Source organism: Nerophis ophidion, linkage group LG07, assembly GCF_033978795.1.
Source record: "Nerophis ophidion isolate RoL-2023_Sa linkage group LG07, RoL_Noph_v1.0, whole genome shotgun sequence".
Taxonomy (NCBI): domain Eukaryota; kingdom Metazoa; phylum Chordata; class Actinopteri; order Syngnathiformes; family Syngnathidae; genus Nerophis; species Nerophis ophidion.
In genome coordinates, this window is record NC_084617.1 from 19395269 (window position 1) to 19408861 (window position 13593).

The window sequence follows — 13593 nt, forward strand, 5'->3', positions numbered from 1 at the left end:
CTGTCAAATAAATACATAATTAAAAACGCATTTTTGTGTGACTTTTGCGGCCTAAAGTGCCTGACAGAGGCAAAAGTTGCAATATTTTGACATAAATTATTGATGAATCAGCTTGGGATTTTAGGAATTTGCTTAAAAAGCACAGGATTGCAACAAAACTTGAAAAAAAAAATACTGGAATTATGTTTTACTTGTTTTATATTACACAGACTTAAAAGTAGACACGATATCAGACCTGGGCAAATTAAGGTCCGGGAGCCACATGCGGCCCGTTAAGCTTTTCAATCTGGCCCGCCGGACATTCCCAAATACTTTTTTTAGATCCTTAAGATGGAAACTGTAGCTGCCATTATGATGTGCAGTGATATTCTCAAATGACCGTAAGTCTTGAGCTATGCAAAGTATTTCAATTGAATTTGCGCTTTTGAATGCTATACTAGTTACTATGGTCATCTAAGTCACAGCAGCTCAGACGAGGCACCAAGTAGTGTGGGTGGAGTGCGTTTCCACAGAGTGTCAGCCTGAAATGCGGGTGTAAGGGACAGACGTGGAAGAAGATTTTTCCAAAAAAGTTCTAAAGTTTAGTGATATATCAGATATATGAGATAGTTTTTTTTTTTTTATACCCATTTTACCCCCTTTTTTTACCCCGATCGAGACGGGGTAATGTTCATATGTTGTCAATACTCAGTGTTTTATTGTTCATAGTTGATATTGTAAATCCCACATTCTTTATTTTCATGTACATTCTTTATGTTTTTGCTGTAATAATTTGACAATTTTTGTTGGATTTTATTTCTTATTTTGGAATATATTACTTAGTTATGTAAGTTAAATCATTACAGTTTTTCAATTACTTTTTTTTTTTAATATATAAAAAACTCTATATTTTTTAAATATAGAAATAAATAAATAAATAAATAATTGTATAAAATGGAAAAAAAATTATGAAATAAAAAAAAAGTATTTAAATTACTAGTCTGTTCAACTTGAATGTGACAAAATTCTATAAAAACAAAACAACATTGTTATTTTAGTAAAAATGTGCACGTTTTCCGATTTTTAAGTACCAGTATTATCAGCTAAAATGTAAACGACACCCATCCCCGATCTTAAGATAGTGTTTTCCCACCTGGGTCCTCCGTGCTCAATCACTTATGTCTTGACATGACATTTATCATTTGTGTAATGTGCATGACAGGAGGGAAATGGGATTTTGCGTGGTGGGGGGCGTGGGCCTAATTATATAATAATGGCGGAAGGCACTGTTTTTAAAAAAAATGTAAAGCACTTTGGTTGAAAATGCTATACAAATAAAGTTGGATTTTATTTGATCCCGACGTCACAGACGCCATAAATCACATACAACTTAATATTAAGGCATGGAATAGGAAGACACAACAATAGCATAGCATGGGATGCTAAAGTGCTAACATTACACTCACATTTTCACAGTAGTATCATGCTAGGTTAGCATAATGCTAAAATTTACACCTCGCACGTTTGACTGACGAATAGCTGGCAGAGCTTTACTTTAAGATGTGTAGCAAAGCCTGTTTAAGCGCCTTTTCGCTCAAAAGCGCACTCACCTGAAGTCGATGGCGCTCAGGCCTATCAGCATGCCGGTCAGGACGGTGGCCTCCTCTCTCAGCATGATGGCGCCGTCGTCATAAAACCTCCTGTTAAGTGATGAAGACCGTGTGAAATCATTTAGTGCGCGCTGCACCTTTAAGAGTTTAGGCCTCACCTGGTTGTTCTGGTGTCCCTCAGGGCGGTGGACACATACTCCGACAGACGTTTCTCCATCAGCGCCACTCGAATCCATGCTCGACCCTAAAGACGGAGGACGGGACACTGCAGCCAGTCCACCATTCCACCTGACTTTGCCGCGCACGCTCTCACCTTGGCTCGGGACGTGCTGATGTTCTCGATGTTCTCGATGCTGGCGATGCAGTTGTTCTGCACCTTGCTGCACGCCAGTCGCACGTACTCCCAGAAGCTGCGCTGTCCTTCCGAGGTGAACCAGCTGCCCGAGCCTGGACGACCACGGCGGGACACGTGAAAGACGTTAGGACTTGCCGGCGTGCCTTGTACTTCGGGATGGGTACCGTTCACATTTAAACCAATTCCCAGTACTTGGAAATCGATACCGGTACTCAACATACCCATTTTCGGTACTTTTGTGTGCGTTAATAAATAGTAATTGTTTTGATAGTAAGATGTAATTTATTTAAACATATAAAAATATAAACTGTCCAGTTGTTATATCTTGTTTTATTACCACATTCCTGAGTTTCAATTACAGTTGCAAGTCCAAGACGTTAGATGGCAGTAGTGTATAGCAGTGGTCCCCAACCACCGGGCCGCGGAAGAATTTTTTTATTTATTTTTGTTTTAAAAGAAATAACAATAAAATATATATATATATATGTTACTATGGGGAGCTTTGACGGAGCAGAAACGTGCAAACTCGTTGGGAGTTTCCTCCTCTCCCAGCTTGCTAGCCTCAACCTGAACCTTGGTATTTACCGTGATGACGGACTGGCAGTGTGCCGCGCCTCGCCAAGGAGCAGCGAGAACACCAAGAAGCGCATATGCCAAATCTTCAAAGAAAACGGCCTACGGATCACGATTGAAGCCAACAAGCAAACCGTCAACTTCCTCGACGTCACTTTCAACCTGAGAAATAACAGCTACCAACCATTCACGAAACCCAACACAACACTCCAATACGTGCACCATGACAGCAACCACCCACCCACCACCACGAAAAGAATACCTACCGGGATTAATAAAAGGCTATCGATGCTGTCATCTAGCAAAGCTGAATTCGACCAAGCAACCCCCCCGTACCAGAAAGCACTTGATGAAAGCGGATACAACTTCACCCTCACCTATGAACCCACCCCAGGAAACCAACCAAAAAAGAGCAGAAAACGAAACAACATCATCTGGTACAATCCGCCATTCAGCAAAGACGTCTCAACCAATATCGGCCGCAAGTTCCTCACTCGGATCGACAAACACTTCCCCAAAGGCAACACCCTAAGAAAAATATTCAACAAGAACAACATTAAATTGAGCTACAGCTGTATGAATAACATACAACAAATCATTTCAAACCACAACAAAGCAATTGCAAAAGGACTGCCTACCCCCAGACTAAACGACTCTGAAACCAATAAAGAATGTAACTGTCGCAAGAAACCTGATTGCCCTCTCAACGGAGGGTGCTTACAGACATCAGTCGTTTACCAAGCAAAGGTAACACGCAAGGACATTAACACATCCGACACGTACGTAGGATTAACCGAAGGAGCGTTCAAAACAAGATGGAATAATCACAACGCCTCCTTTAGAAACCAGACTTTGCGGAATTCTACAGAACTCAGCAAACACATTTGGAACCTCAAAGACAATAATGTTGAATATTCAATAACATGGCAAATTCTTGCATCCAGCACACCTTACAACAGTGGTAATAAAAGATGCAACCCATGCTTAAAAGAGAAACTGTTTATTATATATCATCCAGATCTATCATCCCTCAACAAGCGCAGTGAAATCATTTCAACATGCCGCCACAGACGGAAACACCTCCTAGGTAACACATGAGCCAATCACCACACCCTACGCCTGCCTGTACCCACCCACTCTGTGCCCTATATAAACCATTGTATGTGAATGCTTCCATTAAAATCTCCTGATGATTGAGGGAACTCCTCATGAAACAGTTCTGTAGAGATGAAGTAGTCTTGTGATTTTTTCCCACACCTACATATATATATGTATATATTTTTATTTTATTTTATTAAATCAACATAAAAAACACAATATACACTTATAATTAGTGCACCAACCACAAAAACCTCCCTTTTTCATGACAAAAACGTCCCTTTTTCATTACAAATAAAAAAATAAAAATATTAAAAAAAAGGACCCCCCCCCCCAACTCCCACGGGCCGCAGGACAAATTATTAAGCGTTGACCGGTCTGCAGATACAAAAAGGTTGGGGACCACTGGTGTATAGTTTATGGTGTTAGCTAGTCAGTTCAGTGTTGTTGCACCATAAAAAGTGTTAATACAGTAAGTATTGTACTTATTACGCATCAGCGATTGTAACATGCTTCTTCGTTGTAGTGTTCATTAACAAATTCGGAGGTGTTGAAATCGCCATGTCAAATCGCTAATGCTTACTAGTCGCATGTCGATAGCCAAGCCAACGTATATTAGCATCAAGCTAGCACTTTTTCGGAAAAGTGGAGCCTTACTTGTAGCTTTTTTTTGAGTCAGTTTCTTTGTTGGCAATGAAAATTGCAACATTACCTAAGAGAAGTGTTTCTTAACCGTAGGGCTGGGGCCCATTATTGGGCTGAGAGCACCCTTTAGAGCAAATAGTAATTGTTTTAATAGTAAGATGTCATTTATTTTAACATATAAAAATATAAACTGTCCAGTTGTTATATCTTGTTTTATTACCACATTTCTGAGTCTCAATTACAGTTGCAAGTCCAAGACGTTAGATGGCAGTAGTGTATAGTTTATGGTGTTAGCTCGTCAGTTCAGTCTTGTTGCGCCATAAAAAGTGTTAATACAGTAAGTATTGTACTTATTACGCATCAGCGATTGTAACGTACTTCTTCGTTGTAGTGTTCATTAAAAAATTCGGATGTGTTGAAATCGCCATGTCAAATCGCTAATGCTTACTAGTCGCATGTCGATAGCCAAGCCAACGTATATTAGCATCAAGCTAGCACTTTTTTGGAAAAGTGGAGCCTTACTTGTAGCTTTTTTTTTAGTCAGTTTCTTTGTTGGCATTGAAAATTGCAACATTACCTAAAAGAAGTGTTTCTTAACCGTAGGGCTGGGGCCCATTGTTGGGCTGAGAGCACCCTTTAGAGCAAATAGTAATTGTTTTAATAGTAAGATGTCATTTATTTTAACATATAAAAATATAAACTGTCCAGTTGTTATATCTTGTTTTATTACCACATTTCTGATTCTCAATTACAGTTGCAAGTCCAAGACGTTAGATGGCAGTAGTGTATAGTTTATGGTGTTAGCTCGTCAGTTCAGTCTTGTTGCGCCATAAAAAGTGTTAATACAGTAAGTATTGTACTTATTACGCATCAGCGATTGTAACGTACTTCTTCGTTGTAGTGTTCATTAACAAATTTGGAGGTGTTGAAATCGCCATGTCAAATCGCTAATGCTTACTAGTCGCATGTCGAAAGCCAAGCCAACGTATATTAGCATCAAACTAGCACTTTTTTGGAAAAGTGGAGCCTTACTTGTAGCTTTTTTTTGAGTCAGTTTCTTTGTTGGCATTGAAAATTGCAACATTACCTAAGAGAAGTGTTTCTTAACCGTAGGGCTGAGGCCCATTGTTGGGCTGAGAGCACCCTCTAGAGCAAATAGTAATTGTTTTAATAGTAAGATGTCATTAATTTTAACATATAAAAATATAAACTGTCCAGTTGTTATATCTTGTTTTATTACCACAATTCTGAGTCTCAATTACAGTTGCAAGTCCAAGACGTTAGATGGCAGTAGTGTATAGTTTACGGTGTCAGCTAGTCAGTTCAGTCTTGTTGCGCCATAAAAAGTGTTAATACAGTAAGTATTGTACTTATTACGCATCAGCGATTGTAACGTGCTTCTTCGTTGTAGTGTTCATTAACAAATTCGGAGGTGTTGAAATCGCCATGTCAAATCGCTAATGCTTACTAGTCGCATGTCGATAGCTAAGCCAACGTATATCAGCATCAAGCCAGCACTTTTTTGGAAAAGTGGAGCCTTGTAGCTTTTTTTGAGTCAGTTTCTTTGTTGGGATTGAAAATTGCAACATTACCTAGAGAAGTGTTTCTTAACCGTAGGTCTGGGGCCCATTGTTGGGCTGAGAGCACCCTTTAGAGCAGGGTGTCAAATGTACAGGTTTTATACGGCCCGCGGGATGAGTTTGCTAAGTATAAAAATGAGTTTTAATATAAGAAACTGCTGTTCTAAATGTGTCCACTAGATGTCGCAATAGGAATTATTTGTATCGTAGTGGATTATGCCACATATGTAAAACAATATATATATAAACGACATGATGTTAGTGCGGGCTTCACGGTGTCAGAGGGGTTAGTGCGTCTGCCTCACAATACGAAGTTCCTGCAGTCCTGGGTTCAAATCCAGGCTCGGGATCTTTCTGTGTGGAGTTTGCATGTTCTCCCCGTGAATGCGTGGGTTCCCTCCGGGTACTCCGGCTTCCTCCCACTTCCAAAGACATGCACCTGGGGATAAGTTGATTGGCAACACTAAATTGGCCCTAGTGTGTGAATGTGAGTGTGAATGTTGTCTATCTGTGTTGGCCCTGCGATGAGGTAGCGACTTGTCCAGGGTGTACCCTGCCTTCCGCCCGATTGTAGCTGAGATAGGCGCCAGCGCCCCCCGCGACCCCGAAAGGGAATAAGCGGTAGAAAATGGATGGATGGATGATGTTAGTGCACCAGCCAAGGAAAATTAGCAAACTATATAAATAACATGTAATTTCCATCCATCCATTTTCTACCGTTTGTTCCTTTTAGGGTCGCAGGGGGTGCTGCATTCGGAAACATGTAATTTGATTTTGATATTATTTTTTTATCTTGATAGGTTGAAAATGAACACCAATGAGTTGACTGACAAACATTCTTACACAATTTATTCAGAAAGTATAAATAACCTCAAATAAAGATGGAATACTATTAACCGCAACATGTGAGTGTAAAAAAAAAACATGATTTTCACATTTTCAGAATGTGCTTGTTCTATTTTTAAACAAAGAAAACAAGCTGAAGTTATCTTTATTTTTAAGTTATTCTGCAGGATTTTACCATTTGATTGTAGATTTTTCTCCATGTGGCCCCCAATCTAAAATGAGTTTGACAGCCCTGCTTTAGAGAGACGCCAAAATTATGTGCCGCAGCGGTACTTAGTTGCAATACACTTTTCCACCACTCGTGGCAGTAGTGACAATCTCAAATAAACAGAAAAAGTCTGGATCTCAACTCATAGAGAAGTTTATCCTTCCATCCATTTACTACCGCTTACTCCTTTGGGGTCGCGGGAGGGCGCTGGTGCCTATCTCAGCTATAATCGGGCGGAAGGCGGCATTCACCCTGGACAAGTCGCCACCTCATCGCAGATAGAGAAGTTTCCATCCATTTTCTACCGCTTATTCCCTTTCGGGGTCGCGGGAGGGCGCTGGTGCCTATCTCAGCTATAATCGGGCGGAAAGCGGCATACACCCTGGACAAGTCGCCCCCTCATCGCAGATAGAGAAGTTTAATAAGCACAAAAATAATTACTAAAGTAGTGAATCTGTATTTATAAACTTTATGTTATCACTGTTTATTATGAAACATATGTATTCTTATTAGTTTATCCATTTTAGCACTAGATAATTGCATGTAAATATTTTTTTTATAATTTCTTTTAATAACCCCTTCTTGTACAGTGTATTTGATTATTTATTTATGTGTTAAAATACTAGTAGTAGTACAAGTTTATGTGTTGAATAAACAATCTTTTGTGATTAGCATATGGTTTAATATCATTTGACAAGGTTAAAAAACAAACATACGGCTCACGGGCCGGATCAGGCCCGCAGATAGGTTTTATCCAGCCCGCGTAATGAGTTTGCCAAGTATTAAAATGAGCTGCATTATTTTAAATGGAAGAAACTGCTGTCCACTGGATGTCACAATAGCAATTATGTTAGGACGAGCAAAAGGTACCAAGAAAAGCGTGGCTGCGGCTCCTCTCCCTCTACTCAAATGAAACTTTTTAATGTCTTCTGTTACAAACACTTTGAACACATTATTTGGCACCCTTACTCCCCCACAATGTTTCTGTTAAAAAGGAGAACATTTAACCCTTTCGAATACTATTTACCTCCGTTTCTTATGGTTTGTTGAGTTAGCACTGGATTGGTACGTGGGCATGACAAAGGAAGTATTTGATACCTAGAAGAGTTTACATGTGTTTTTGTTCAATCCCAGGAAGACTGGGATTTAAAATTGAATCCGTCACAGTTATTTGTTGACGAACCCCATGATGCAGAGAAGGAGGCAGGCATTGAATGGGAAAACGTGATTTAATTTAAATAATAGAACAAGAACAAACAAAAAGCACACACGTGGGCGGAATAACAAATTAAGGGAGCTAGCACTGGAAGCTAGAAAACGAAAAGGAACTTTAGCATGGAAGCTAGAGGGTAGCAAACAGAAAAACTGGAAATAACTAATGGCTAACAAGAACAGCTTACCGCGACGACAACCAGGACAAAATGTAGCACGGCAGGTAATAGCTGAAAAGAATCACAGACACGACAAGAGCAACATATGGCAACGACAAATCCGAATGACAATACAATGATTCAGCAACTGACTGGAGGAACAAAGCAGGTAAAATAGGAGCTGGCTGATTGACATCAGGTGTGACCAGATGCCAATCAGCCGCAGCTGAGTGAAAACAGGACACAGGGAGACAAACAGGAAGCTGAACCAAAATAAGAGCATTAAACAGGAACTAAGGACAGGAAATACTCAACACACAGAGGAGAAACTAAAACACAAACAAACTGTCAGTGGCAACTCTGACAGAATCCGAGCTTTTTTTATACACTGAGATGAAGTCTAAGCTCATTGTTTTTGAAACTGCACCAATTTCCTCAGAATATTCAGACGATTATTTGTGATTTGTACGTTTTTATAATGTACTTCTTCTATTTTTGACCAAAGTAAAACAACGAAAACCGTGACGATGGGTCACTTCATTTCTGTTTGTTTCCTTGTTTTTGTATTCTCTTCCTATCAGCGCTCTTATTTTGGTTTCCACTTCCTGCTTGTTCCGCTGAGCACTGTTTATTCACACACCTGCTCAGTGTTTTTTGTTCAATCCCAGGAAGACTGGGATTTAAAGTTGAATCCTAGCTTTTTTATACACTGAGATGAAGTCTAAGATCATTGTTTTTGAAACTGCACCAATTTCCTCAGAATTTTCAACAAACTTTAAGTGTTTTGTCCAGACGATTATTTGTGATTTGTACGTTTTCATAATGTATTTTTTCTATTTTTGACCAAAGTAAAACAACGAAAACTGTGACGATGGGTCACTTAATTTCTGTTTATTTCCTTGTTTTTTTTATTCTCTTCCTATCAGCGCCCTTATTTTGGTTTCCACTTCCTGCTTGTTCCGCTGAACACTGTTTATTCACACACCTGCTGTGGACCTGCTCAGTGATTTTGTTCAATCCCAGGAAGACTGGGATTTAAAGTTGAATCCTAGATTTTTTTATACACTGAGATGAAGTCTAAGCTCATTGTTTTTGAAACTGCACCAATTTCCTCAGAATTTTCCGACGATTATTTGTGATTTGTACGTTTTCATAATGTACTTCTTCAATTTTTGACCAAAGTAAAACATCGAAAACCGTGACGATGGGTCACTTCATTTCTGTTTGTTTCCTTGTTTTTGTATTCTCTTCATATCAGCGCTCTTATTTTGGTTTCCACTTCCTGCTTGTTCCGCGGAGCACTGTTTATTCACACACCTGCTGTGGACCTGCTCAGTGTTTTTGTTCAATCCCAGGAAGACTGGGATTTAAAGTTGAATCCTATCTTTTTTATACACTGAGATGAAGTCTAAGATCATTGTTTTTGAAACTGCACCAATTTCCTCAGAATTTTCAACAAACTTTAAGTGTTTTGTCCAGACGATTATCTGTGATTTGTACGTTTTCATAATGTACTTCTTTTATTTTTGACCAAAGTAAAACAACGAAAACTGTGACGATGGGTCACTTCATTTCTGTTTGTTTCCTTGTTTTTTTATTCTCTTCCTATCAGTGCTCTTATTTTGGTGTCCACTTCCTGCTTGTTCCGCTGAGCACTGTTTATTCACACACCTGCTGTGGACCTGCTGCCGATCAACATGTATGCTATTTATGCCTTGTCTCGAGCACTCCTCAGTGCTCGATGATAACACTTTATTTTGGAACGTTTATGCAAGACTGCTTCATTCAAGATTAAAACTCATCTTACCTTCTCTTCGCTCTCCTGGTTCTTGCATTTTAACAAAACGGCAGCCATGCGAGTTCCCAACAGAAAACAACCTGTAGTTGTCTTTATTTTTAAGTTATCGATCCATGATTTTACAATTCCGGCCCGCGTGTGCACAGATTTTCCTCCATGCGGCCCCTGAGCTAAAATAACTTTGACACCCCTGTGTTAAACTGTAAGTAGGTTAAATGTTATTATTGAATACGATTAAAATCAAGAATAAAATGATTGATTCAGTGTTAATATTTGGGTGAGCACTCTGTAGTGGAAAAGTTGGACCCCGAGGTCAAAAAGGTTGAGATGACATGGTATAGACCTTCTTTGGCTGAGTCCACTCTCAGTGCGAGAAGTGGGACTTTACGTGCACTCCAGGTATGCAAAACCAGGCGTCGTTAGATTTTATGTTAGTTGGTGCCCGATCGGACCGGCGGGATTTCGGTCTGTGCCAAAAAAAAAAAAAAGTACCAGGTTGTACCCATCCCGAGTTGTACTCATGTTTACCTTTAAAACGGTGGCTGAGGATGTGCTCCAAGATGGCGGCAAAGTTGATGAACTCCTCTGCCGAGTCGTCGATGGGCTCGGCGGTGTATTTCTCCAGAAGAGTCTTGACTGAGAATCTAAAAGGCGAGAAAGTGTAAAATATATATTGTATTTCCTTGAATTGCCGCCGGGGCGCTAATTAAATTAAAACCTCTTCTCACTCCTGCGCTTACCAAAGGCATGCGGTAAAAGTAAGCATGCGCTAGTTATTTTAAAACCTCTTCTCACTCCGGCACTTACCAAAGGCATGCAGTAAAAATGTAGGTGTGATGTAAGGATACCATCATGAAAAGCACGTTGAATAAAAAAAAAAACGATATTAAGGTTATACCTTTACTTATAAATATAGTCCATGCCAGCTCCTTCTGATTAAAAGCATCGATAACTTGTTTATATAAGTCTTCCTTATCTTTCTTCATTTTTAAAAGGCTCTCTGTCTTGATGGAGATCTTCCTTTATTACCTCCTGCAGCACATATCACGTCACTCATTTCACATGAATTGATTAACGTGGACCCCGACTTAAACAAGTTGAAAAACTTATTCGGGTGTTACCATTTAGTGGTCAATTGTACGGAATATGTACTGAAGTGTGCAATCTACTAATAAAAGTATCAATCAATTAAAACTTCTTCTGCAGCCGAGTAGTCGCAAGAAGGATCACTAGCGCCCTCTACCATCAGAAGGCGGGAGTCATTTAATGACTCATATTTGACAGACGCAGCTACGGTATTGTGACGGTCTCAAGCCGCCGTCTTGCAGGTTCCCTGGACCACCAAGGAAGGACATGGCTTGAGCAGTTTGACTTTGTTTATTTTTCAATAAAACCTTAGTCCAGGTCGCTCTTCCGCTCCTCCTCTCCGCTCGCTCGCCATCTCCTCGCCGCCATCTTGGCGTGCCCTGCCTGTCTGTCGGACCGTCGGCTCCACAGGTATATTAATAAAACTTCGCTGCTTACTGTTCTTTTTAGCATACCAGTATTCAATAGCTTGGACCTTAAATCCTACTGAATAGCTCTTAATCATCTTCACTTTATGCGATTTCAAATTACCGGTATTGAAATCAGACTCCTCCATTTTGAAAATGATGACAGGGGAAGTGTCACTCGTGACGTCACCAATTTGACCAGGCGGTAATATTAAGCATGCGCTAATTATTTTGCAAAGCGAATTTGACCCGGCAGTAATTCAAGGCAGGCGCATACTACATGCCCGGCGGCAATTCAAGGAAATACGGTATTTAACGTTTATTTAAAGGGGAACATTATCACCAAACCTATGTAAGCGTCAACATATACCTTGATGTTGCAGAAAAAAGACCATGTATTTTTTTAACCGATTTCCGGACTCTAAATGGGTGAATTTTGGCAAATTAAACGCCTTTCTGTTTATCGGTCTTTTAGCGATGACGTCAGAATATGACGTCACCAAGGTAACACACCCGCCATATTCATTTTCACATTACAAACACCGGGTCACAGCTCTGTTATTTTCCGTTTCTTCGACTATTTTTTGGAACTTTGGAGACATCATGCCTCGTCGGTGTGTTGTCGGAGGGTGTAACAACACTAACAGGGAGAGATTCAAGTTGCGTCACTGGCAAGAAATCTGCCGCCAGACCCCCATTGAATGTACCAGAGTGTCTGCACATTTGACCGGCGATGCTAAGGCAGACATGGCACAGAGATGTATGGATAACCTGCAGATGCATTTGCAACGATTAATGCAACGAAATCACAAAGGTGAGTTTTGTTGATGTTGTTGACTTATGTGCTAATCAGACATATTTGGTCGCAGCATGACTACCAGCTAATCGATGCTAACATGCTCTGCTAATCGATGCTAACATGCTATTTACGCTAGCTGTATATACATTTGAAACTAGATACCCACATTTAATGCGAAACAAACACTTACCAATCGACGGATTTAAGTTGCTCCAGTGTCACAAGATGCGAAAGTCCTGATCGTTTGGTCCGCACATTTTACCGGCGATGCTAATAAGGCAGCCATGCTATGGGCCACTTTATTAGGTACACCCACGCTATGGCCGAATAGCGTCAATAGCTATTCGCTCAATAGCTTCAATTTCTTCTTCAATTTCGTTTTCGCTATCTGCCTCCATACTCCGACCATCTGTTTCAATACATGCGTAATCTGTTGAATCGCTTAAGCCGCTGAAATCCGAGTCTGAATCCGAGCTAATGTCACTATATCTTGCTGTGGTAAGCGCCATGTTGTTTGTATTGGCAGCACTGTGTGACGTCACAGGGAAATGGATAGTGGTTTCGAAGATAGCGAAAATAAGGCACTTTAAAGCTTTATTTAGGGATATTCCGGGACCGGTAACATTTTGAAAAAAACTTCAAAAAATACAACAAGCCACTGGGAACTGATTTTTATTGTTTTTAACCCTTTTGAAATTGTGATCATGTTCCCCTTTAACCAGGAAAAAATCCCATTGACATCAAAAACATGACTACCGAGCTAAAGGCCTAGTCTATCCACTCAACAGCACAGGGTTAAAAGGGCCCGGCTCTGATTTGTTCCGTACGCAGTGGACAAACGCACTACTGTACTTGAACGCGGCAACAGTCGTGAGGTGGCGTAGGGGGCGGAGCTTCCTTGGCGGTGTGAACCACGCCATCTTATCACTGAGGTCACCCCGATTGTCTTGTGTGCCGCACAATGCACCCCTTCAGTGTTGTCATGGCAACAATACAATTAACCCGCTGTCTTTGCGGGCGTCGCGGTCCTTTTGTGGGCCTCCCGGCGTGAAAAAAAAAAAAATCATCAAACGCTTATCCCCCCTCCCCCTCATCGCCGCTATTTAGGGTCTGTTGGCGCTTTAGTTTAGCACTTTTCACAAGCGTCGGTCCGCTGCACCCCGAAAAAGGACGGCCATGCGGCGCGCATGCTAGGAGACGGCATCAAGGTGCCAGCTCGGGTTGCCCACCTCCGCATCC

The 13593-nt window shown here is 40.6% G+C and overlaps 1 protein-coding gene across 1 annotated transcript in view; it reads right to left on the minus strand.

Annotated features, from left to right (window-relative positions):
* The window catches only part of rundc3aa (RUN domain containing 3Aa), a 59748-nt gene that overhangs the window by 15715 nt on the left and 30440 nt on the right, over positions 1 to 13593 (minus strand). Inside the window, exons 3-6 of the mRNA XM_061905517.1 lie at positions 10591 to 10706; positions 1903 to 2036; positions 1748 to 1833; positions 1590 to 1679 (exon numbers count right to left, since the gene is read on the minus strand). Coding sequence (XP_061761501.1) covers positions 1590 to 1679; positions 1748 to 1833; positions 1903 to 2036; positions 10591 to 10706 — 426 coding nt within the window. The remainder of the gene's footprint in view (positions 1 to 1589; positions 1680 to 1747; positions 1834 to 1902; positions 2037 to 10590; positions 10707 to 13593) is intronic.